Consider the following 27,249-nt stretch of genomic DNA (forward strand, 5'->3'; position numbering starts at 1 on the left):
TTAATCGAAATGTAAGTGAGTTATCTCTTTTATCCAGGGCCGTACTTTAGCGACTTTGCTGTAGACGCCAAAAGAGCCGGGCGTGGCGCAGCCATAGCCGAAGGACACCATACCAAGCAACTTGTCCTGGTTCACTGCTGGTCCACCTGAATCACCCTGTGAATAATTCAACATTATATCATTCTCCAAGTCGTGAAAAGAATTTTATGTGAAAAATAGGCAAGTGTTTAACCACGATCGGGCTTGTGGTAAGCGAAGATGTAGCCTAAAATGTATCCTGCATCTCTAGGAGATACCTGTTCGCTTTACTCTTGAAGACCCTCAGATGGTACTTCAGATAAATATATGATACTAGCTGCGCCCCGCGATTTCAACCGTGTAACTCCGTATCCCGTAGGAATATCGGGATGAAAAGTTGCCTATATGTTATTCCAGTTGCCCAGCTGTCTACGTACCAAATTTCATTGCAATCGGTTCAGTAGTTTTTGCGTGAAAGAGCAAAAAAGGATATAATAAGTAGGATAGGATTTAAATTGTTTTGTATTCGCTGACGCCAGCACTGTCACAGCCTTGGTGCCCGGGTAGTATTCTATCAGTTATCATCTCAGCACCAAATTACATACAGATCCGATCAGCTGTTCTAATAATTTAAACATACCTATTCTTAATTACTAAAAAATATTTTTTTCCAATGCCAAATTGTCCAGGAAATATATTTTCTTTTTAATTTTTTATAACGTTATGAAGTGAAACATCCTGAGGGTTAAGGTCTTAATCCCATTAGCTCAATCTCTAATTAATGAAATAGCACATAATTCTTTATAGATAACAATTCTTAGATTCTTACCTGACAAGCGTCCTTCTTTCCTTCAGAGAACCCGGCACAGAACATTCTAGCAGTTAGAGAGCCTCGGAAGTAAGGGAATGGTACGTGTTGGCAATTCTCTTTGGAAATTATTGGTACCCGAACTGCTCGCAGCACGTTGGAATATGGACCCTAATGTCAACCCATACGATTTAGTTTTGTTCAGGTAATAAAGGTAGCGGATGGACAATGGTAATGATTTAATTTTTAGTTTTATAGCATTGAAAATCCTGCCTCGTGATCAATTTTTTTCTATTCTTTCAAAATTTCTCATTTCTCAATGCTAATGATGCTGACTAAACAAATAAAGCACTCTTTCAAGGTCAAAGTTTGTATAGAACTTGTCATGATGTGAAGTTAAGTACATTAAATATTACAAAATTTGTTTACATAAAACAAAATTTTTGGATACACATTACGTTCGAGAGCCTATATTATGAATATGATGATATGAACTCGAATGAAACTGATGTTTCAAACTTGACCAAATTCTTTGTTATTATTAACAGGTCTTTGTCCTGATTCTGTTATTATACTCACATTTTCCTCCGTATTACCCCAACCAGTGACAGTTATGACTTTCCCAATAACCATATCTTCTATATGGGCAAGCTTGATTGGTTGGACATGGTCGTCAAATTTCAAAGGTTCCGACAGCTCCAGCAGTTGAAAGTCGAAGTCGAAGGGATGTTCTTTAGACTTCGCTGTCCACATTGGATGGATGTAGTTATTTTTGATCCCTACCTTCCTTCCTTGGTTAAGGTATTTTGATCCAACTCTTATGTATGTTTTTTTGCTGTTTGAAAAACATTAAACCATCTCTTAGTGGAGATATTTTTATCATTTTCTTATTGATTGGGGTGAACAAAGGAAGAAAGCGATTGTTGTGATAATCATTGCTTATTTATTAAAAATCAGAATCATAGTATATCCACATAATGGCAATTAAACAACGACACAGACTAATTTTTATTAGTTATTTTCAGATACCGACATACGGTATCACCTAACCGTTTTTTGCTTTGAAGTTTGTTAAGAACATTCCAGAACAAGAAGAAATATTATAAATCTCGTATTATTTGCGATACGCAAAAGATAACATTATTCACCACCTATTCCTATATTATAAACAAGAAATTTATAAGATTTATATTTGTTCAGTGACGCACATGATAATAAGTAGTTTATCGCTGAAGACATTGTTTTCAAAATCAAACATTACTTCAATTAGTGTTTTCCTAACCTTCTAACGCTAGAAACAACAGAAACTGCCGCCAATTCAGAGAACAATAGATATAATGCTTACCCACAATGACCAGCAGTTATAACCCATCGTCTATCTATAATGGCTCCACCACAATTGGTCCCATACGCCACATGATATGGATACAAACTTATATCAACTTCAAAACCTCCCACAATCTTGTCTTCCCCATACAAATTAACTATATCATTATCTAAACGCTGAGATACTTCGTATCGATCTAGCATTTCTCTATCTTTATTATAATCGAAATTATCGATATTGGGAACTTCTGTTGGTTCATCGTAATGTTCTATATCTATTTTATATAAATTATCCTTTCTGGCTATTCTTTTGTTAGATAATAGCGGTATTCGAAGGTACTCGGTCCGCTTTGGGCTTTTCACTTTAGGTATTGGTATCACGAGTAAATCATATTCTGAAAAAAATATTTTTTTTATGATACAAAGTATCCTTCTCTTCTCTCCTTATATTATGATCCTTATTATAGAATTATGTATGTTATGCCTTAGAATTATTTTCTACTTGCTCTTCGCCTCGGCTTCACCAGTGAGAGCCTATGTCACTCAGTGAAGATGCAGCATTACAATGGTGAAAGAATTTTAAAATCGTTTGAGCAGTTTTTGGGTGAGAACGATGCAAAAATATAAGAAATAGAAAGATACAAAAGTCTCATCTTCATAATATTAGTATTGATAAATAGGGCATAAATCCTAGTTTGTAATTACGTAAATAGACATGACGTGACGTCATAAAATAAATTTACTTGAACAACCTCATAGGACATAAGTCAAAGGTCAGCCTATTAAAAACTGATGTGATTTCTAAAGACAATTTTAATAGGTCCTGTTAAATTATAATTCTGTAGTAACATAATTATTATCCAGAAGGCTTATTGAGAATGAGGAGAGGCTCTCCTATTGAAAAGACATCTACAATTATATGTGATCATGGTTATAAAATTATACATTACCTTCTAAATTAGCTGGCCATATAAATAATATAAACACAAACATCGAATTTATAATCATTCTGCAATCAACGTTTCCCACTTCGCACTATAACATCGCAAAAGACTTTTTAATTTCTAACCTATTTTATTGTTATCGGTTTTAATTTGGCGTGAAATTAGTAATTTGTGAAAGAAATCTTACACGTTTTATGCGATTTTATAAATTAAAAGTTTCCGTGGATATGACGCGTGTTTTTTTAATTTTGTTTCTGTTGCCGTTTTTGAATCTACCCTATTTTAATTGTGATAGATAAGTTATATATATTTTTAAATGCTATTATGTGGTATACTCATTTAAGTAGCAATATAATAAAAAATTAAAATAATGATAAAACTATATTTTCTATTTCTCTTAGTCTAACAATAAATTTTAATAAACTCTATCGACAGCACCAGCTACTAAATATGTATTGTCATAAAAGTTTATTACAGAGCCATCTAGTGAAAATAGCAAAAACTTTTAAAGGCTCTATGTAACAGCGTCATCTATATATAATCTGAAACAAAGTGAATTTATAGTGCAAAAAGTTTCCTATTTCATATTTATTTGTTCCTTCCAACAAAAAGGTTTTTTTTTAATAAAATTAGAATAACTTTTTTAACCGTGGAACAATTTTTCTTTCTAGTATCAGTAAAATAAGAACAATAAATCTTGTGATATGAAGCGCCATCTGTTGTGGAATAGCAGTAACAATAGCCATTGAAACTTATTTGAAGAATTTTGAAGTTAAATACAAAATGTTATAAAACTAATAAAATAATGTTAAATAATGTATGTGTAGATAATTATTACTGATTATATGATATAATTGCGACTAATGAATCATTAGAAAACCTCATAGGTAGTTATACATTAGTTGCATAAATAAATCTTGAAAGGGCTTTTTTCTACTTAATTCATGTCTCATTCAAGTATCCTTTCCCAAGTATTAGCCTATGAACGCACGAAATATAATCATCATTAGTTCAGTAGTATAGACATGAAAGCTTAATAGACAGACAGATTGGAGATCAGGTATATTACCGCTCCTAATTATTGAACATAATGTGACAGATCGTGAGCGAAGCCGCAGACGAAAGCCTAGTTATACCTAAATAAGTAATCTCGACTCTGTTCCATATTTTTAAACATAATCACTTTTCCAATAATAACGAGGAATTAGATGATATCCTAATATAATACTAATATACTAATTTTATAAACGAAATAAGATAATACTAATTTTATAAACGAAAGAAGTAGTGTAAGAATGTATGGATGTTTGTAATTCTTTAAAAACCTATCACATCTTTATAAAATGTGGTACAGATATAGATTATAGTCTGGATTCGCAAACAGGCTACTTTTTACACGGGTCCCACGCGAACAAATAAACAAATTCAGTTTTAAAGGGAATCTTGTTTTAAAATTTTACTTTTTATTTATTGTCTCATCAAGTACCTACTCAGTTGAAAAAATTTTCACTTGTGGATCACCTGTGTATGTAGCTCATGTCTTATTCTGATGTATAAGCTATATTATTGCAAAGTTTCATTAAATCCGTACCGTAGTTTTTACGGGTAAAAGTAACATCATCATACATCCATCCATTGGTACCTACAAACTTTCGCTTTTATAGTAGGATTCATCCCTCCCTTTCTTAAACCATGTTTAAGACATATTTTTAATATTATAAAAAGAATTAATTATAAACAATCACACTTTCGAATGTAATATTAATTAGGATATTACAAATCCAAAAGTGTGTTTGTTTATTGTTCTATCACGTCGCGACGGACTGATTTTATGATGTGATTTTTGAGTCGAAAAACTTCCTTGGCTAGACATTGTTTCAGGCTGCTATTTGCCCTAAAACATCCAATACCCATAAGGATTTCCTATGCATTCGCGGGCGAAGCCCCGAGCGGAAGGTAGTAGATTTTCATATATCTAAAAAGTAAAGTAGGTCTTAATATTAGCTTACTTAATTCACAAGATAACTCAGTCAAATTTAATCATTCAATAACACATAAAAAATGTCTGAAATTTAACGTCAAAAAAAGAAAGTAACTATTCATTTAGATTGGCTAAGATGGAATACCATATAAGCGAATTATTCATTTCTGCCGAACAATGCATGCACTTAAATCGGTCCAGCTGTCATTGACACTCAATTATGATTTTATCTAATCATTGACACTCAGTTATAAAAGTAAATAACTCAATTAGAATTCGAACGCAAATCTCTGAAAAAAATAAACTGAGTTTAACCACTTAGCGTAAATTGGTTGCCCTTAAATAATAAACTAAAATGTCGTTTATTTCTTCTCATATACAGTAAACACATGTCTACATAGTAGATGTTAGATAAATATCAAGTATTGTTTCTTAAACAGAAGAAAAAAAGCGTGTGTTTCAGCTGTTGTTGTCGAAACCTTGTATCAAACAGCCCTGGTTTCTTTTAAGTATGTAATAAAATAACGATCAATAATATAATAAATAAAAATTATTGTTATACATAGATATAAACACGCACAAATAAGCATAAATTCTTTAATTATCTTGATGTAACCCCATTTATATATAAAAGTGTAAAATCATCTCAATTCCATAGATCTTCTTCTAATATTTAACACAGCTGGTGTCACGTCCACTTTTATAACTGCACTCGTAAAACGCGAGAGATACTGGTATTGGTGTTTTCATTATTAAAGCAAATTATATTTACATAGAAAGCTGACTTTCCGCTCGCGGATTCGCCCGCCTAACAGAAAATTGACCAGTCTCAGGCTTTTCCCTACATAGTTACTATAACCGTGGGATTTCCGAGAAAAAAACTATTCTATGTCTTTTCTCGGGTCTCTAATTATCTCTGTACCAAATTTAATACACATAGATTCAGTAGTTTAGGCGTGAAGAACAGCATTTACCGTCATAATATTAGTCGGAAAGTTAACTACAATATTAATAACTAAAACGAAACCACATCTATCTATAGCCATCAAAAATCAAAAACGACGATACAAAAATTTATCGCCAAAATTCCATATCGCATCGATCAATAGAACATAAGAAAGCTCCACAATACCCCCAAGTAAATAAGCGAGGGGGATGAATACGTAATGAGGTTCGCCCTAGCCGTCCGTTAATCAAAAACTGCTGCAAAGCGAAAGACTTAAGAAAATGGAAATTTTCCTACCCTCCTTTTTCCTGTTAAAAACCACCCGCTTCGCCTTTGGGAGGCTGGCTAACCCACCCTTGGCTACATTTATGTGGATCATTATTTTTACATAGACTTTATATACTATATACATAGTATAAGTCGGGTTGTTGTTTGTTTCTTGAAATGTGTTGATATACATATCGTAATTGTTTTAAATCAATTATTAGAATAAAAGAATATTAAATGAAAATTACTGGTGAATGTTGTTGTATGTTGAAATACATTATTGCTTTTATTTATTTATTTTTACTTAAATTATTAATTGTATCATCACACATACATAAAGAGGACACAAACGGTAGTAGCAGTAACTATAAATGCACACGTTTGTTAGAATAAGCGTATTTTTAATTGGGAATTTTTAATAGGAAAAATCCCGTGTCGTTTTGCCAAACGATAGGACAGCCTAGCCTTTTACTATGTTTTTATTATAGTTTATATGGTGTACAATAAAAAATACATTCATGAATAAAAGATTTTATTTTTGTTGATTTGTAATGGAATTTGTAGTGTACATCAAATAAATATATAAACAGCAATAAGATGAAGCTTTTCATCTTGTATAATTTAAATATAATAGGTATATAATGAATTGCTATATATATCCTATACAGTTGCCGATGTAACCTAATTGGAATTCTCTAATCTAATTAGTTCCAATGAGAATGAATTCGTTACAAAATTGATAAAAATATACAAATTAAATGTAATAAAAAGCAGCCTCCACATAACAGAGCCGCCTCCGCCTGCATCACCCGTCGCCAGGCGAATGCAAATTTTATAACACAGCGCCCGTTTCTTATAGGCATTGTCGTAAACTCTCTCCGTACTTGCTTAGCTTCGGTCATTTGTTCTGATTGCGCTCCACTCGTGTTTTTATGTGCCCCTGGTACTTTGTTTATAACGCAGTGATTTAAAAAAAATGTAATTAAAAAAAAAATTGATAAATCATACTTAAATATCTAGATGGATATGCATATACGCACCGAAGAATATTTAAATTCAATTGTAGTTGATATAAATTATCTTTAACCAAAACTCGATTATGCATTTAAAACATAAATATGATTAAGTATATATACAAAAACGTATTTGTAGATACCACCTTATAAAAAGGAAATTTCATCATTTTACATTTGATATGTTTTCATAATTATAAGTATTTTTAGAGCCAATTTAAATGACCAAAGAATCATCTGTGTACGTAACAAAAATGGCTGATAAATAATGCTAAACTAAAGCTCCAATCAACCACAGTTTTAACTCGATAATTACAAAGTAATCATTATAAAACTCATAAAAATCTCGCAAACGCAACTCGACTCCATATCGCAGTCGACGTTAATTCCAAATATTTTTGCCCATACCTGCCTCCCTAAAGATAAGTGTAATAAAAGTTTAGCTAATGTGAAAACTTTGTAATTTTATCACCATACGTGATCTCGGCTTCACGAACGCTCCAACTAACGTTTTTCGAACAAAAACTGTAATTGTCTGGAGATAGAAGATTAACCGGTACTATATGTTCACGATCCAATTTATTTTTTGTATATTTTAGTATTTAGTTGATTCACATTGCAACAATTTGCGTATTATTTGATAACTGTAGGTGGATTTTTGAGTCGTTATTTCGTTCTATTTAACACATGTTTTTACTCACCAAATATAATTTAATTACCGGGAATTCAAGTATCAAGATTAAATACGAAAAAGTTTAATAACAGTACAAAACTTCTAATCGGATTCTCAATAAATGAAACCAACCATATTTAGATCTTATTAGAAGTTGAGTTTTCTGTTAGAAATTAAGACACATGTTAAAGTGTCGCTAGTTGTATTTTGATTAAAGTCCAAGTTATACAAATAAGTACATTTTATAACACGCATTTAAATCGTTATCATATAACTTACATTAATTATAATCTAGATCGAGTTTTAATGGTTATAATGCTTCAGTCTAAAAACCATTTATTACTTTTTGATTGTAACATTTATTTTACAATTATTTCTCACACTAAGAAATAAACGCATAATTTCATATCTTTATATTTGTAGACCATCGAAAAAAAAGGAAAAAATAAATTACGCAAAGATAATAAAGCAATTTTTTATGATATAAAGTTGATATTATTATATAAATTATGCACTACCTCTAAACTTAATTATCATTACATTTCCTGAAATTATAATAAGACAATTTATCACCACAACCGATACAGTATAATTACATTAAATGTACAAATTCACATCATACAGGTAATAATAATTAACCGCATTATCTTCTTAACATTTATAATTAAATAATGAATAATCAGTTTTGTTTTTTATATTGGTTTTTAATATAATGGCAACATTGCACTAAAATTTATCGACAAACGTTTAATAAACTCGCTGCGACCCGCGGTTTCACTCGCTTAAGTCCGTATCCCGTAGGAATAACGGGATAAAAAGTTTCTTATATGTTATTTCAGTTGTCCAGCTGTCTACGTACCAAATTTCATTGCAACCGGTTCAGCAGTTTTTGCGTGAAAGAGCAACAAACACACACACATCCTTACAAACTTTTGCATTTATAATATTAGTAAAATATAGTTTGATATATTATCGTAACTCCTTTTCTTGGTTGGAGGATTTTCTGAAAATAAATGGAAGTAATTTAGTAAGTACTTACCTACCTAGTATTGTATTAAGGCATAATTTTCCTTACCCTTCCCAGCCCTTCCTTTATTGCGTCCGTATAAGTTCCTCCGTCCGTCGTATAAGGCACGCGGAAAGAATTCAGTAAAGTTGGAAGTCTATTTAAATTTCAGTTCTGATCGCTAACCATTAGACGATCTACCTTTACCAACATATCACATGAGCTACTCGGTTAACTAAGACCCAAGATTTATAAACTTTACAAACTAGCTTATCGCCCTCAGTCCCGTCCGCGTCAACGAAAATTTCCCATGATGTTTCACACGTTCAATTAAGACAAATAAATAATGTATATAATCTTCTATAGCCCTTACTGTCGTCCCACAGCCACAAAGGCGAAAGGCCAGTCACAAAGTAGAGAAATCTAAAACTACAAAGAATAGTGATACTCATTAAGTTTTCCTACCGGCAGCGCCGGCATAGATTAAACCCTGAAAGCTCACATTTGCATAGAAATTAAAATTTACCTGAAGCTAGTGGACCCAAGTACACCTTTGACGCACTAGAAACGGTTTTATTTGAATTCGTTGAAGATTTGAATTTTAAGATTTCAAATACCTCTATAATATAGACTGTATTTACTTATACATATATATTTAATCTTATTAAAACGACAGTTTGTAATGCAAATATAACAGTTATTTTGATAACTTAGTTACAAAAGGTTTATTTTAACTCCATTGTCTTGAATATACCTATATAATCCAATTAAATAAATGTTTATTTCTTTCTTTCTATTAAAATGAGACAAAGAATACAAAATAACAATACCTTTGAAGGCAAAATTACAAAACGAATATTTTATTGCCCTAATTGGCAGTACATATCATTACGGGTAATTTACTCGATTTAAATTATTAATCGATAAGGAATTTTAATTCTAATTATGTACTATATTATGTCATCAGACTTAGGCATTTATGTTAAACAATTCACAAAATGCTTCAACAATGGCACTATGAATAGATTGTCTGTTTTCAGTTTAATTAAAATTTTCTATTTAAACCCATTATTGACAATTAAATTATAACTGTGATATTAATAATATTAAGCTAGAGCTCATTATTATAAGTCAGTTTTTCAGTTTGTTTGTTTAAATGTAATCTTAGGAACTACTGAAACTATTTTAAAATTCATCGTTGGATATCGGTGGACACGGGCAAAGACGGGGCGGACTGTTATACATAATCTTTAAATATCTAGTTATATTAACAAGGTATATAAATATAAATAGATAAATTGATAAAACTCTTTCATTACTGCACACAAAGTCCTTCCCACTGCCACCGAAACGGCGTCACCTTATAAATACAAAAGGAAATTATATCAAAAGTTCTTAAGGTATTCGCAAAAGATATTTGGTAGAATTAAAACAACAGTGCTCCCTCCCCCACCCTGCGGGGTGGGGCCGACCCCACCAAGATGGCTTCTTTTAAAATAGGGTGGCCGGCAAGGCCCCTTAGAATAAAAGTGTGTCGCACCTTAGCGCCAGAAGGGGGGGCTTCTTTGTTGGAAATTCAATGGGTGTTTTAATGACGTTTTTACTCGTATAATGAGATTTTTTGTCTCGTTCGCGAGATGTGTTTGTGTTAGTTATTAGATATTTTCATTAAATACAATTCTAACTAGTAATGAGAATGAACCATTAAAATATGATTACGTATTTACGTCTTAATAATAATATTATGCTATATTTTTGAGACTTATATTTATTTATAAGTATTTATCTATTAATTGTCTTCAGATACTTGGGTGACAGGATACCTTTTATCCCGATTAAATGCTCCCTTGGGATAAAACAGGAATCTTGATATCCGGGCGGAGCCGGGACGAGCGTCTAGTTTATAATAAACTTAGTCCGTAACTTCTATTATAACTATTATTATACTTATTCTGATTTTTAACAAGGTTTTTTCGACCTCCTAGTTGTTAGCGTCTAACCATTGAACCTAGAAAATTCAGAAAAGTAGTTGTTTTTCAGTTCAACTTTCTTAATCTCTTAAATTAAACTTTATTATAGAGAAAAGATCTGATGGAGAGTAATTACTTAAATTGAGTTTAATACATAACAGGCTATAATCGTATTAACATACTAACACCATATATATTACATAAGTCAAACATTTTAAAAATGTTGTCACTAATTGTCACTATATGAAATTTTGACACGCATATAGCTTTCAAATAAAAAGGATCATCAAAATCGATTCAGCCCATGATAAGTTACATGAAGAAGAATAAGCAACAAACACAAAAGTCCAGTACAAATGATAAACTCCGCCTTTTTAAAAGTTGGTTGTAAACTGTGATAATAATGCGAAGATTGTTTCCGTTATGAACTGATGAACGAATTTAGATGAATTTTAGTATAGGTGAGAAGGCATGTAAGTATATAGTTTATACAATAGTTAATGATTAATAATATATTTCTTTATAAAATATGACATTAAATAACATGGGAGATACGCCACGCTAGCACTCATTGCTCGAAGGTCATAAAATAATTTATTTTATGAACTCTTAAAAATAAAATTAGTATTTAAACGGGAGTGTACAACATATAAGCATGTTATAATATAGAAAATAAGCAGATTCTCTTACGTCTTATTTCTTTATTACCTTAATTCGAAGGAATTTGTATTAATATTACTATAATTAAAGTATTTAAAGTTCAAAAAAGAGTAATTATTTAAATTATTAAAAACACAGTAATACAGTATTACCAACCATTATATTTCTTATAATAGGAAATAAATAATAACACAATTTATATTATTTATAGGTCATTAAAGTTTCGATCACACGACCGCCAAAATAGGTGAGGTCCTTGACCTTCACGTACGCCAGTGTGTCAATGTGTGATATACACACATGCTGATATATGTTTAGAATGTCGAATGTCGTCCCACAGGTATATTATGACATATGTCAAATTATTTTTAACATTCATAACCCATGGATCTGATTTTTTTTTCGCAATGGTGCAGTGTATTTCCAGTTTGAAGTATTTGCAAATAAATGCATTTAAATTATATAATACCAATAAAAACAAAAACTAATCAAAACAGTCCATATTAACAAACGCATGAGGATAACTGGCACGAAATATTTAAGTAAAAAAAGAAGTTTCCGGCTAATTTTATTTTTTTTATACGCAGTTATAATGACGCTTGCATTTTTTCATACAGCCATAATTTTGAAAGCATAATTAATCGCTCGAGCGCTGTCGCCGCCCGCCTTAATTGAATCACTTACCCCCCTCCCCCCAAGGTCCCCCTGGAAAAACAACCCTTTCTTATTTTTCCTTTTACCCCTCTGCAAGACGATAAATCCTTGAGAGAGACAGCGGGGAGAAATCTTGCATAGATAACGAAATATTTAAAATTTAAATACACACCCTAGTGGAAGGCAATAGAGTCGTAATTTGTTTTGTTATATGTTTTTGAATTCAAGATTTAAGTTTGTATTTGGAACAAGAAAAACCCTCCGCAATTCGTCATTCGAATTCCTCGGGCGAGCGTAATCGCGCCTTCATTTTGAATTTTACGCGCCCATTTTAAATGTGGAATAATATTTTTTAAATCAGAAATTATGTAATAGGTCAAACTATTGGAAAATGTAGATAATAAATATAATAAAGTGAATGAAAACAAGGAGACTTATAGTATGAATGAAATTTTATGTTTATTATTATGTATTTACTATTAATTCATGATATTTAATATTGAATGCCTTACTTATCGTTAACACTGTCGATAGTTTAATTAACGTTTAATTTCCAGTACTTTCTTTACATTCTAGTTAGAAATTGTTATCGTACAAATTTTTAATGTTACATAACGACATAATCAATTCATGTTTAGAAGAATATGATACATTATAGCAAATATAGTCCACCTTCAATACATATGATATTCAATATCACATTACGGGTAAATATAAACTGTAATTGTATTTAAAAATGCCAAATAAAATATCGTAAAACACAAGACCGAGACTGTTGTTTAGGCATTTTGTGTAAAATCAATATCCAACGTAATAATAATAAGAAGTTATCCACCGTGACGATCCTCCCTCGATTTAAGAGGTTCCATTTTTTAGGGGATAAACTCCCTAGCGGACATCGACCGGCGAAGGAAGACCCGCGGAAACCGCACTCGTAAAGTCACTTCCTGCACAATACCAAGACGGTGGGGGGTCATGTTATACCGGTCGCCGGCGAAGGGTGTTTCGGGGGGGTAAAAGAAGGAATAAATGAGACCATCCCCTGTTTTAAATTGCGAAGATGCGGGTGGTACAGTCGTGTTGCTCTTTAATTTTGTTTCGTTACTTTTAGGTTTTGTTACGCGAATGTACCGAGACAGTATTATTTATCAGCTACTTGCTAAAGTATTTATTTGTATCATATTCCGTTTGTTTAGTTCATTTGGTGGGGAATTAGAGATAATGGTTTGCAGCGCTTTCATATTCCGTATGTGGAATATATTTATTTAGGACCACCTGTGTAATGATTTAATGAGAATTCTTATCTCTATACATAAAATTCTCATGTCAGAATGCTAGTTACCGTACTCCACGGAAACGGCTTGACCGATTCTCATGAAACTTTGTGTGCATATCAAGTAGGTCTGAGAATAGGCCCGTAAATGATAAGAGAAAGGCAGAACACGGTTGTAGGGTCAGCCAGTATATAAGTTAAATTATTTATAAAATTATTAATAATATGAATAGTAAGGAACTAATGCGTTATCCTACTTAATATTATAAATGCGAAAGTTTGTAAGAATGTGAGTGTGTTTGTTGCTCTTTCACGCATAAACTACTGAACCGATTGCAGTGAAATTTGGTATGTATTATTTAAATTATTTGGATAGTTGGACAACTGGAATAACACATAGGCAACTTTATCCCGATATTCTTACTGGATACACACATGCGCAGGTCAAATCGCGGGGCGCAGCTAGTAACCTCATAATAGCTTAATATTATAAACAGAAAACGTTTGTGTATTGTATGTATGTTTGTAATGTTTTTCAGAAAATCTGCTGGACCGATTTCATATACTCTATTACCATCACAAAGCAGCTTCACTGTGACATAAACAAACAAACATATACTCAATAAATAAATAAATGATAAATAAATTTATTTCATTGATATAAAAAGTAAACACTTTCATAGATATTTTTAAAATTGCACAAACTTCATCTAATATATCCGTAGGTATTCATTTTAACATAAATAAAATTTATTTAAAATTTCAAAACAAACTGACGCATAATAGATTGGTTCAATCCTCCCCCAAGTTTTACATAAGGGTCCTAAAAATGCAGTGAGTCTTACATTAAAAGATATAATTAAGGGGTGTGCACCCTTAGGGAAAATTCTCCTTCTTTTGACATTTTAAGAACCCCTTCCTTATTGCGAAGTAAACAGATTCAGGCGGAATTTTTGAATTGCAAAATGGAGACAGAAAATCGATATATCTTATATTTAAATCGACAAAATTTCATGTAGCGTGTATATTTTCGTTTTACTTATCGTCATGCTTAGTAAGTACTAAACTATTATGAATGTGTTTTAAAAGTTTGATAGCAATAATTTTGTCTTAGAGTATGGATTGAAATGTATTTAAATGGTTTTTACCAAACATTAATTTAATTATATTCGTATTGATGGGGTAGAACTATTATTGCAATTGGTGGTATTCATTATACTACCAATTTCTAAAATAATTTTATTACTAAGCTACTGTATTCATTAAAGGTAGGGTTTGTAGGTAAACTGCGTCTACATATAGCAGATAATGTATTGAAAATTTTGTATGTGAATAAATTATATAATTATCTTATTTGCAGTATAGATAACATATCGTTTAATATTAATAATTTATTATGTAAATTAGACCGAATCCCATATCTTGTCAAATGATCATACATACATTTTAAAATATTAAATGCCGATTTTAGAAAAAGATTATTGACTTATATTTTTAGCAATTTTCGTGAAGTTTTATATGAAAAAAAGCAGTATAAAATTAACTCAATGCAAAAGAGTGAAATTCAATTAAACTGATGCATAAATATAAAATAAATGTTTAAAACGGAGGGAAGTAAAAATATAATTCAAATATAATTCAAACAATAATTTCCAAACGTCCCGTGAAAATGCTCCAAGAAATTCAAATAAAGAACAAGCGAAACGTTTGTCGTTCAAAATTGGCGGGTAAATTTCACATCGGAGAGGGACGGCAGCAAAAAAAAAACGGCTAAAAGGCGGGAAATAAGGAAAAAGAAGAGCCGGGTATTATCCATGTTAATTCCGGGGCTAATTTAATTCGCGCCTAATTCTATTTGCTGAGCAAAACGGGGAGGTGATAATTGTGGACGCTTTTTAGGGAAATTCGTATTTTTTACGAATTTGGGATTATCGCTTCCTTGGGGCGTTCGTTTATTGTGTTCTTAATTTGAATGGGTGTTTTAACACAAATTCTTTTACATTTCTTCACTTTATAACATTTTGGTCGTATGCTTTTACACTATGAAAATGTCCTATAACTATGTAAATGATAATAATTAAATGCAATCCTTTTTGAAACGAGTTTAAAAACACTTTTTACGCAGTTTTGTTGCAAATAGAAACTTACTTTAGCTTCAGCCATATATAAGTAGGTATCAGAATACAAAATATGTCAAAATTGCAAAAAAAGTACAATTTTTTATTTAAAGCTAATGAAAACGCGGATCCATCGCACATAAACCCATCATTTCACAAATACCACTAGAAATATCACTCAATTTTCAATCACTTTCACGACAACCACGATCTAACGCAATTCCATAACTAACCGACACCGTTAGAAACAGGTAAGTAATAATAAACCTGAACTATTGACCAATGTCCCCATGGGTCAGTATTGTCCAGGACTGGTCAATCAGGTTTGACCCTTCCTGCCCCGGCAGCTGGCTAAACGGGTTTTTGGCCCCAAAGATTACGTTGCAGTACGTGACTTATTATTAAAAAGACAATTTACTGATGTGGGCATAGATAAAACACTGAATATTAAATCTCATATAAATGTCATATGAATAAACAATCGAAATTTGAATTTAAATATTGCATCTGTAAATTTCACACACATAAACAACAACCTATACACACACACAAGAACGAAACGAATTTTTTCGTTTTTCAGAAAATCTTCTTAGTTATATGGATATTATTGGATTATTTCAGCATGAAAAAACCTATACGGAAACCGAGAAATACTAATAATTATTTGAGGAATATGTAATTACTCCTACTTCTACTAATTTAAGTTTCAAGCGAATATTCCCAACAGTCTTATAGCATTTTACGTCACAATTTTAAAACTTATATTACACTAACGGTTCGCCCTGGCTTCGCCCGCGGTACGTGGTAATTAGGCACGTATATCCATACAAATAATTTTTCAGTTTTGTCAGGTAGATAAATGCAGCAGTGAATTTATTTATTTCTTACGTTTCTAAGCTGTAAATATAAAAATATCTTATTTCTTATTTTTTGTTTCATAGCATTGAAATGCTTTATGAATGAGGAATTTTGAAAGAACAGAGATCACGGGTGGCCCAAAGGCTAGGCATTGATACGGTTTGGCAAAGAACGCGGGTTCGAATCCCGCCTCGTGATCAAATTCTTTCTATTCTTTCAAAATTTCTCATATCTTATTTCGTCAGTATTTAGCATACACCTATAACTTTAGAAACCACTACCGATTCTCTAAATTGCCGCGAACAAATCCGTTATAAAAACATGTTTATTCTGACCCAAAAAATGCCAACCGTTCTAAATATATGCAAATACAAACATGCAATTACAAAGAATAGTAAAAGGAAACGATAATAAGTATTGGCGGAATAACAAATGGGACATGAAGTCGCCTTATTATTCAATAGACAGCGCTCTGTCATTAGATGTTGCGTACTGGCCAGATATGTACTGGGAAATATTATTTATATTTATTTTATTTCTTTTTATTTCTAGATATTGAATTGTTAAAACTATATCAATACATAAAACATAGCAAAGTCGCTTGCCGTGTCTGTCCCTATGTATGTATCTATGGATGTATTCTTAGGTCTTTAAAACCACACAACGGATTTGATGGAGTTTTTTTTATAAATAGTGTGATTCAAGAGGAAGGTTTTATGTATAATAACATCTATGAAACTACTCCAAATTTAACAAATATATAATATAAATAATCGGTTCATTATTTATAAATTTAAAAGAATTATAAATAATGAACTGATAAGTGTAAAATCTTACTAATATTATAAATGCGAAAGTTTGTAAGGATGTGTGTGTGTTTGTTGCTCTTTCACGCAAAAACTACTGAACCGATTGCAATGAAATTTGGTACGTAGACAGCTGGACAACTGGAATAATATATAGGCAAATTTTATCCCGATATTCCTACGGGATACGGACTTGCGCGGGTGAAACCGCGAGGCGAACCTAGTCTTATAAAATGATAGTCTGCTACAGCACTAATTGAACTACACGCTTTATCAATTACCAGTAAAACATTATTTTTACTAATTCAGGCGTGAAAGATAGTTCATTGGTTTTAATACAGACTCTAACTTTTTATTAGCTTCACTTGTATGGTTATATGTTAAGTGATTCCTTTAGATTCGATTTTGACCCATTGTAAACGGACAGATCTAATTTAAACGTTGTACACTTATCAAGGATCAGGGACTATACAATAATTTCATGATTTTATATATATTATATATACATAGATATTTTTATTACATAAATTCTTTACGTGTACTCTGTGTTAATGAAATAATTTAGTTGATTCTATCATTAAAGGGCATTTTTATTTTTTTTACTGAATTTGCTTAAATAAGCTAAATTTATTACTAGTTATTAATCTATTTTTTAATTTATTTATTAATTTATTATTAATTTCGGGCTTCGCGTTTCCGCGTGATTGACGGATAAACATCCAAGCAAACATAACTTTCACATATTAGTGTAATTGTACTAAATACGTACCTGGTATTAATTATATGCACAAAGGTTCTATCACGCAAATAGTCGATAAACAATCGTCTAGCTTTTTATCGATTTTTATTCATTCGTCTTGTACCAACTCGCGTGCGACACTGTGACCTCCATTTTTAAACATTTACAAGATATCTCCAGATATAACGTAGGTAATAGTATAGGTAGGTAGGTAGGTAGAGAAATAAGTATGAAATTGAATTCAAACGCCTGAATTAAATGTCTAAAATCAGACTGTTTTGAGACATCCGAATCTCGTGTGAAAAACAAAAAATTTTAACTACTTAACTTGTAAAAATTTTAACTACTTAACTTGTAAATCTTATGAAAATTTTAACTACTTAACTTGTAAATAATTGGTTTCAAATTCTTTTGATGACTAGTTTCGTTCCACAGATTTACTCGTGCACCTACTACGTATGTACTCTATGCGCTTATCCAGTTCATGATCTATCTGTATCCCAAATTTCATTCAGATCTGATTATTCGTTTTTGCATAAAGTAAAGATGCTTCAAGTTTCGAGTGTATAATGTCTCTACTTTTAAAGAATGTTTAACATAAAACGTGCTTAAAAACTTAACTCATCAATCAAGTTATAAAAACTACCTGATAACATTAAAAATCAATAAACTTAAGCTTTTTGTGTGTTTAACCCTTCACAGCATATGGTCCGTTTTGTCTACTCGCGAATAAAAAATAATCATAGTTGTTGTCCATCTGTCCGTCCTTTTGTTGTGCTTTTTAATAATAATCGACAGCGTGGACACACTTCAATGGTCGTGGACACGGTCAGTTTGTGGGTGACCATCATTTTTGTTGTTTAAAAATCAAATTTTAATATGTGACAATTGTTATTTGGTATTATATTTAATTTTGCTTTATTGAAAAATAAATGTGATTTACTTCATATGAAACTAGACTATAATTATTTACTGATGTTTTAGTAAAAACGAAATGTGTCAATGGTTAAAATGTTAACCATAAATGTTATATGTATAATGGCATTACAAATTTAAAATATATTTTAAACCTTTATGTCTATTTTTTATTTAATAACTATGTTAATCACTACATACTATAAAATAAAATCGCTTTCCGCCGTCTGTGTATCTGTGTGCTTAAAATTACGCAACAGATTTTGATGGGATTTTTTATAGATAAAAAGATTCAGGAGAAAGGTTTTAATACGTGCCAAGCAAAAGTCAGTCTACAATATAGTGTTCAATAATAGTTAATTATTCCTAAAAACGCTACTTTAATACAAAACTCCCAACTATCCACGAACGCTAGAAGTAATTGTCACCGGTTCAGACCGGTTTAACCCGGAACTAGACTGGTCGGCCAGTTGGTCAATTTGACCCTTTCTTATTCTATTGTTATTTCGGCAAGGAGCGACAGCTGTTGCGGGTTAAAGGTGACATAGGTGCTATGTGCGATTTTAATCGTTGGACGTGTTTAAATATAAAATTTAATTTCTATCGAGAGGCAATATTAATTAACATATATGAAATTTTCGTGTCACAATGTTACCATACTCCTCCGAAACGGCTGGACCGATTCTCATGAAATTTTATGTGCATATCGGGGAGAATCGGCCAACATCTATTTGTCATTTCCCTTAATGATGAGAGTTATTCATAAAAATTCATGACTTCAAGTTTGAAAACGACCATGAATATGCATCAATTTGAACATTTAACCGACTTTACAAACATATAGGTAATAGAATTTAAAATATTTTCGAAGCAGTTTACAAATACAATGATATACCGATTGCCCGCACGATACGGATCTAGTGCTGCAGCGAGGGCGGAACGGAAGTCGCTCATACGTGGCGGTAAGAATTTGCGAAAACACCCGGGAATTATTGCCACCTTCCGGTATGTACAGTCAGCTGCTTTACGAGCGTTCAATTATCTATCCCATTAATTACATTTTATGTAATATGTTGCCTAGACGATCACATAAGGTTAGTCCTGTGAAAAAGATGTCAGATCTGATGAATTCTGAATATACATGACCTAAGTCTACCGATTCTAACTTCACAAGTTCTATATATCAGTAGAAATGTGTTGTCTTCGATTGTCTTGGCGGTAGATATAAATAAAAAGATAGATATAAATAAAATTGTATCACTACATGTTGTTAAGCGTAAAGCTCGAAAACGTGTCGACTAAATCAGCTATTATTTCAACGTTTTGTTAACACACAAAACCTCTTTTCCGAAAAAATGGAAAAGAAAAACAAAAACGCGAAACTAAAGAGTTTGTATGTTTATTTGTTGGTATGAACGCACTAATCTCAGGAACTACAAGTCCGATTTAAAAAATTCTTTCAGTGTTAGATACCGCATTTATTGAGGAAGGCTATATATGTACCACGCGCGGCACCGGGGCGGACCTCTAGTTAATCATAAGACCTGTTCAGACGTTTTATTAGTTTTTTAGTTACGTTTAAAGTGGGTCAAAAAAGTGTCACAAAGAATCAGTTACATACAGGTGAAGCTAACAAACGCGTTAAAATGTCCTAACGTTTATACATTTTTGCAGCTGAGTGTACACACAAATGTAAGATATACACCGGTAATCCGGCGAATAGTTAACTCCGGCGACGGATATCCGTGTTCCGTCACACTAAAAATTTCCACCGAATTGTTGTGGAATACGCGCGGTTCTAACGTTAGTCTTATTGTTTGATGGGACATGGATTTTTATTAAGTATACAAAGAAAATATAACACAATAAGTAAATTATATAAAATTTGAAATAATATTGATGTTAATAATTGAATATTAATTATAGTTATAGTTATAGTTACTGATGACTTAATCTGCTCTATTTAGGAAGAAAAAAACTCCCGCAAATTTTACGAATCCTTGATCGAGTAGTGAAACGTTTAAGGATAAATAAAAAGGAATAAGTAGTCAGGCCGAACACAGAAAGGGAAATGTTATAAATGATGGGTTTTAAATTGTGTAAACAAGCATGTGAATTTAAATGTCATATGTATGTAGCAGCAATTACATTTTATTGTGTCTAAATTGAACTATTATGTACTGTATCGGGAAGACACAGGCTCCTATAACACAGCGAAAGCTATATTAGGAGCCTGGGTTTCATGTTCTATGTGATTTATAATTTGTTCAATAAATGATTTTTATTTATTTTTTTATTTTATATTTGAATATACAAGTGTCATTGACCCTGAAAACAGAGCCATCCGTTTTTCGTGTATTTCTATTTTATAAAGATGTGACTTCAATAATTATGGACTTGTACTTTTGAAATTATTAAGTTTGATAAAGTTGATAAATAATTTCTTCCAGTACCAGGTATTTATGACCGCCATATTGCTACATAGGCACAGTCCTGAGTTCAAACTGTAAAATAAGGTCTGGGCCACTTAAAAAATCACCTGGGATCTACTTATTATAATACTTACACATAATATTATGCGAAAGCAGCTCATCGTATCTGTATGAATTTTGGTACAGAGATAGATTATAGTCTGGATTAGCACATAGGGTACTTTTTACTCGTCCCACGCGTATGATTCATTATATCATAATAGGTTTAGTAGTTTCGCAGTAGCTACGTCACACCAAAGACAATATAAAATAACACGGCACGAATGTCTTCTAAGAATTTTTTTTTATTCCAACCCCTTTCGATTTTTAATCTGTCGTTAATATTTATGTTAAAGGTGTCTATACCGAATTTATTATTGAATTTTAATACTTTCATTTTTCGAACAAAAAGCTACCAAATGTTATCAAGCTGTAGACTTAACTAATTTAAGCCTTACCCCATTAAGATAAACTTCATTATTCAACACAGGTAGATTCCAGAAATCTTAAAGGAAGTTTTTAAAATCGACTCTATGTCTAGGGAGTTAAAGTTTACAATAATAACAGTTGATAAACAGGAAACGATTCTTCATGCGATCGGTGTCGATTATAAGACGATATATCGATACTTGCTGGAATTTAAATGAGAATCGGAAGTGATTTTTTAAGGGAATTCGCTTTCTTTACCATATGTTTGTTAAAGTGATTTCTTACAATGAATTATTTTATAGCGCGACTGTTTTATTTGAATATTTGTTCGTACGTTGTTAAATTGATCATTTATTTTTGGGACATATTTTCCGTTTGTATAATATATAGAAACGATGATATTGTTAACTAAATTTTCATGGTACAAACTTTCATTCGCTATTTTATCCCCTTAGGTAGAATTTATCAAAATCCTTTCTTTGCGGATGCCTACGTCATCATATCTATCTGTATGCCAATTTTCAGCCCGATCCGTCCAGTAGTTTGGGATGTGCGTTGATAGATCACTATGTCAGTCAGTCACGTTTTAGTTTTATATACACTACACTAGCTTTCCGCCGGCGGCTTTGCCCGCGTAGTTACAGGAAAGATAGACCCGAAGTTTTCCTCGCATTCTCCCATTCCCGTGGGATTTCCGCAATAAAAACTTTCCTATGTCCGTCTCCTGGTTCTAAGCTACCTCTGCACAAATTTTCAGCCAAATCAGTTAATCCCTTCTTGAGTTATAAGTAGTGTAACTAACACCACTTTTTTTTAAATATAAATTGTAAATAAAGATGAAGAAATGTAGATAAAGATTAAGGTCGGTCAAGTGCGAGTCGGACTTAGGAACAAACAAAAGAGCAACTGCTAAAGTGTTATAGATGACTGTGTCAATCGTTGGTTAATCTCCATTTTAGATTATTTATAGCCATAGCGATAATTTCTGTTACCGCCACCGTCTCTGAAAATTTCAAATCACGGTTCAGGATATCCCCGTTTGTCACCAGGCTATATATACATATAATATATCAGTATCAGTATCAGCCGGCTTAAAATTTCTTTCTACTCCAATTTCAGGCTTACAGGAAGAACGAACATGGCAGCTAGTTGGCAGTTTATCCAGTCACTCACTCTCACGTGCAAATATTTGCGCAATGCACGAATGTTCGTGCAAATGTGAGTGACCGACAGATTGCATTGCGATTATCTATCAGAATTATATCAGAACATATAAGTATTTATTATGATTTGTATAATAGTTACCAGTATGTTTTATTCTAACTAGGGTTCATTACCCGGGTTGTGTATAAAATTTTGAAATATTTATAACGCTCTTTCCTTAATATTCATGAGTTGTAAACAATAGTTATACTATAAGAGTATTTAAAGTCCTCCTTCAACCCCCCCAAGTTACATAATGACTTAAAGTCACAAATAAATAATTTAACTTAAACTTGAAGGCAGTCCACCCCGCGATGCTACAGGACGCAAACTCACCGCGCAATGTAAGTGCAATTTAAAATGTAAATTAACGACGCAAAGAAGTTAGGGGGGGGGGGGCCCTCCCAGCTCTGTCTTGTAACACCCTGTATGTCTAACTGAGTGAGAACAACCTTTATGCGCAAATTAGTTACGGGAATGTGAATCTTATTGTATTGAAATGATGCTCATAATGGTGTGTAGGAAATCATTTGTTAGGTCGTTATGAAATTTATTATGGGGCTTGAGTTTATGGGTGTAGTTATTGGATATTGAACTTTATATCAGTCGAATAAAGCTGATTTTTGGTAACACGTTGTTGATGATATTTAGGCTGTTTTGGATGTATTTTTTATATTTCTTAGCACAAGAGATTTGTTTTGCGAGAAAATTGGAGACGGTTGCTGCCTCGAGCGGACGTTATATATTATTACTTGGAGATTTTTAATTTAAATTATGAGTTGATATTTCTTATATATATTTCTTTCTGAAGTCGGTTAATTTCATTACAATTGCTTCGATACTAATATGAAAGTAATTAGTTAGTATTCATGAAATACACTATTTGACTTATTTCAGTTAAGATATCTCAATAGACTACTCACTAAATACAATATAATGAGGTGGAAGAGTACATGTTACATATATTATATCAACTGTCCATGTATTTATTGAATTCCAGAAAATTCGAAGTGTACAAAAAGCTTGTGAGTTATAACAAACTAAACTTCCCAATCAATTAAGCCTAAGTTTAATGTTAAATAAATCCCGAAACTAGTACGTCACATCGCGCCAAAGGTTTTGTAACCCTACACTTAAACTTTATAAGCGGTAACCGGAGATCGACCGGGTCGTTAAGACCAAGGCTTTTTTCCCGGGGTGGGGGAGGGCTGGGGAGGGGGGGGAAGAAATGGAAAACTCGGGAAAATTGTAGCATTCTTGAGGCAACGCGCCGGCTCACACCTTCTTGGGGTAGGGGTAGGCAACCTTTGGTAATGGTTTGGTTTATATAATTTTTAAAACAATTTTATTTAGTTTATTTTAAAAGATGTTGCTTATAGTAATACGGAAACGGTGAATGGTATAAAAGAATAGAATAATAGGAAAAATAGTAGCAAACTATTCAGCATATGCCGCTCCAGCGCTAAACTGGATTAGAAGTTGCTTTATATCAATTTTATCAATTCAATGCAAGCAAAACCGAAAGTTATGGCTTGTGTAAGTATATACGCAGGTACGCAGATACCTTCATACTTCCTACACCTACTATTAAGTACCTAACATTAAAAATTTGTGTAAATTATACATAAGAAAAGGTTGGCAACATCAGAGGCGGCTTGGAACGTAAAAAGGAGAGCTATTGGACTCCCCCTCCCTCCACCCCCTTACGGACAGCGATTCGTTGGGGCGGACTCGGTTGTTTACTTATTTTCGTAATAATTTTTTTGTTTTTTGAATTTTCCATGCTTCAACGTGTAGAGTTTGAACTGTTTTGATAAGAACTAGTAGGTTTTGTTTTCTACTTATTGTGTATACCACTTCAGAGGAGGTTTCATTAGAAGTATAACTAGTTTCGCCTCCCGGTTTCATCCGCGTAAATTTGTATCCCGTAGGAATATCGGGATAAAAAATGCCTATATGCTATTCCAGTTGTCCAGTTGTGTACGTACCAAGTTTCATAGCAAACGGTTCAGTAGTTTTGCGTGAAGGAGCAACAAACACACACACATCCTTACAAACTTTCGCATTTATAATATTAGTAGGAAGGATGTAGATATTGTATGAAAGTATACAGATTTGTTCGCACATATATTTTCAAACAATCATGATCATCATCATCATCATCATTACAACTACCCGTTAATTACCCCAAGTTGTTTGCTTACCCTAATGCACTGTATTGGTTCCTGAATTAATGAGATCTACGATTCATAAATACACTTTAAAGGTATTTAGTAGTAAACTGTCTATGTACCAAATTCCAGCCTTATCGGTTCAGTAGTTGATGCGTGTACAACAGACAGAGACAGACATTATTTTAATTTTTTTGAATAATTATGTATTATTTATTATTAATTTCCAAGTCCGTCCCTGTTCGCGGTATGCTTTACATATTTCTTCAACTTTATTGTGCACGAATCTCTGCTCATTATATGGACCTTTGCGAGATCATTCAGAACGCAAAAGTTTTTCAATTTTGATTCAGGAATTCCGGCGTAATGTTTATGCATTTGAACATCAATTAGCAGTTAAACGTGCAATCAATGTTTTCATTATTAAAACAAGCAATAACAAAAATATTATACCAAATTTAGGAAGTAACGTAAAGTAACTCTGTCTGTCTGTTATGCTTTCGCGCCTAAACCGCTGAACAAATTTGGATGAAATTTGGTATGAAGATAGAACTGAACTAGGGAATGGATATAGGATACTTTTCATCGCAAAAAAGGAAGGGGTTGAAATAGGGGGTGAGTTGTTTGTATGTTTGTATGTTTGTATGGCAGTTCCTTATCGTCAAACATAAAATCACGTATGATTCTTTAACACCTAAACCACTTAACCAATTTCGACATATAGTCTAGACCTTGGGAAAGACTATAGGCTACTACTTTCCGTATCGCGCGATATAACCGAATTCCACGCAGGCGAAGCCGCGGGCGGAAAGCTAGTATAATATAAAAGATAAAGTGAGTTACTTACACCACTTATCACTCAAGAACAGCTGAACAGTATTAGACAGAATTTTAAACAAGTAAACACATATTAATTTTGAAATTATCACAAATTAGCTTTAAGTATTTTTTAGGAAAACATTTTATTTTCATATTATTATGGCTGACTTTTTATCATATGATCAACAGGATATTGGGGAATATGGGGAAATTGTGATTAATTATAAGGATACAATTATTTTTATCATATGATCAACAGGATATTGGGGAATATGGGGAAATGGCCATTAATTATAGGGATACAATTATTTAAAAATGTTAAAATTATGTTATGACGATTCAAAACTGCATCTATAAGGTCCAATTCAATAGATAAATCTTTGAGTTTGAGTTTGAGTTAATGAATCAATAAAAAAATTCAAACGTTAAGATAACCCCCTAAATGACTCTGCTTTTCTTTACTTACATCAGCATAATCCATGCCCAGTTAAACTTGACCTCTCCGCCGTCTCCCCCGCCCAGTTCTACGAAATAATAATCGTATTATGGGCAATGAGAGAGCTCAAGTTAGAGTGGTTGAACTGTAATGTTTTGTTTGGTAAGCGTAAATGACGCGTAGCCTTAAGAAATTGTTAATGTATTGTTCTAAATATAAAGTATATGCGAGATAATATAATAGTACAAGCGCTCCTCCCCGGCTTCGCCCGTGGTACATATATTATAGCCAATAGCATTCTGGGCACGTACGTATTAAATGGCGAAAGAATTTTTGAAATTAGCCCAGCAGTTCCGGAGATTAGTGCGTTCAAACAAACTTTAGTTTTCTGTTAATCATAGGACTTTAGTTAATCTTTTTATAATTTACAAGCTGCGCCCCGCGGTTTCACCCGCGTAAGTCCGTATCCCGTAGGAATATCGGAATAAAAGGTTGCCTATATGTTATTCCAGTTGTCCAGCTGTCTACGTACCAAATTTCATTGCAATCGGTTCAGTAGTTTTTGCGTGAAAGAGCAACAAATACACATACATCCTTACAAACTTTCGCATTTATAATATGAAGTAGAATAGTAGGATAGGATTATCAATAGAAACGAAATAAATACTCAAAAATATCTCATTTTATAATGTAATATATTATCTGTGGTAGAGAGGTAGAGTTAAATCTTCCTGATTCACTAATAT

The 27,249-nt window shown here is 32.4% G+C and overlaps 1 protein-coding gene across 1 annotated transcript in view; it reads right to left on the reverse strand.

The window, feature by feature from the left end:
- Positions 1 to 27,249, reverse strand: part of LOC119837688 (trypsin 5G1-like) — a 67,806-nt gene continuing 40,557 nt past the window's right edge. The window contains exons 2-5 of the mRNA XM_038363419.1: positions 2,172 to 2,595; positions 1,406 to 1,661; positions 848 to 997; positions 1 to 156 (exon numbers count right to left, since the gene is read on the reverse strand). Of these exons, the coding sequence (XP_038219347.1) occupies positions 1 to 156; positions 848 to 997; positions 1,406 to 1,661; positions 2,172 to 2,595 (986 nt within the window). The remainder of the gene's footprint in view (positions 157 to 847; positions 998 to 1,405; positions 1,662 to 2,171; positions 2,596 to 27,249) is intronic.

This window comes from Zerene cesonia, chromosome 28, assembly GCF_012273895.1.
Source record: "Zerene cesonia ecotype Mississippi chromosome 28, Zerene_cesonia_1.1, whole genome shotgun sequence".
In the NCBI taxonomy this organism is placed as follows: Eukaryota; Metazoa; Arthropoda; class Insecta; order Lepidoptera; family Pieridae; genus Zerene; species Zerene cesonia.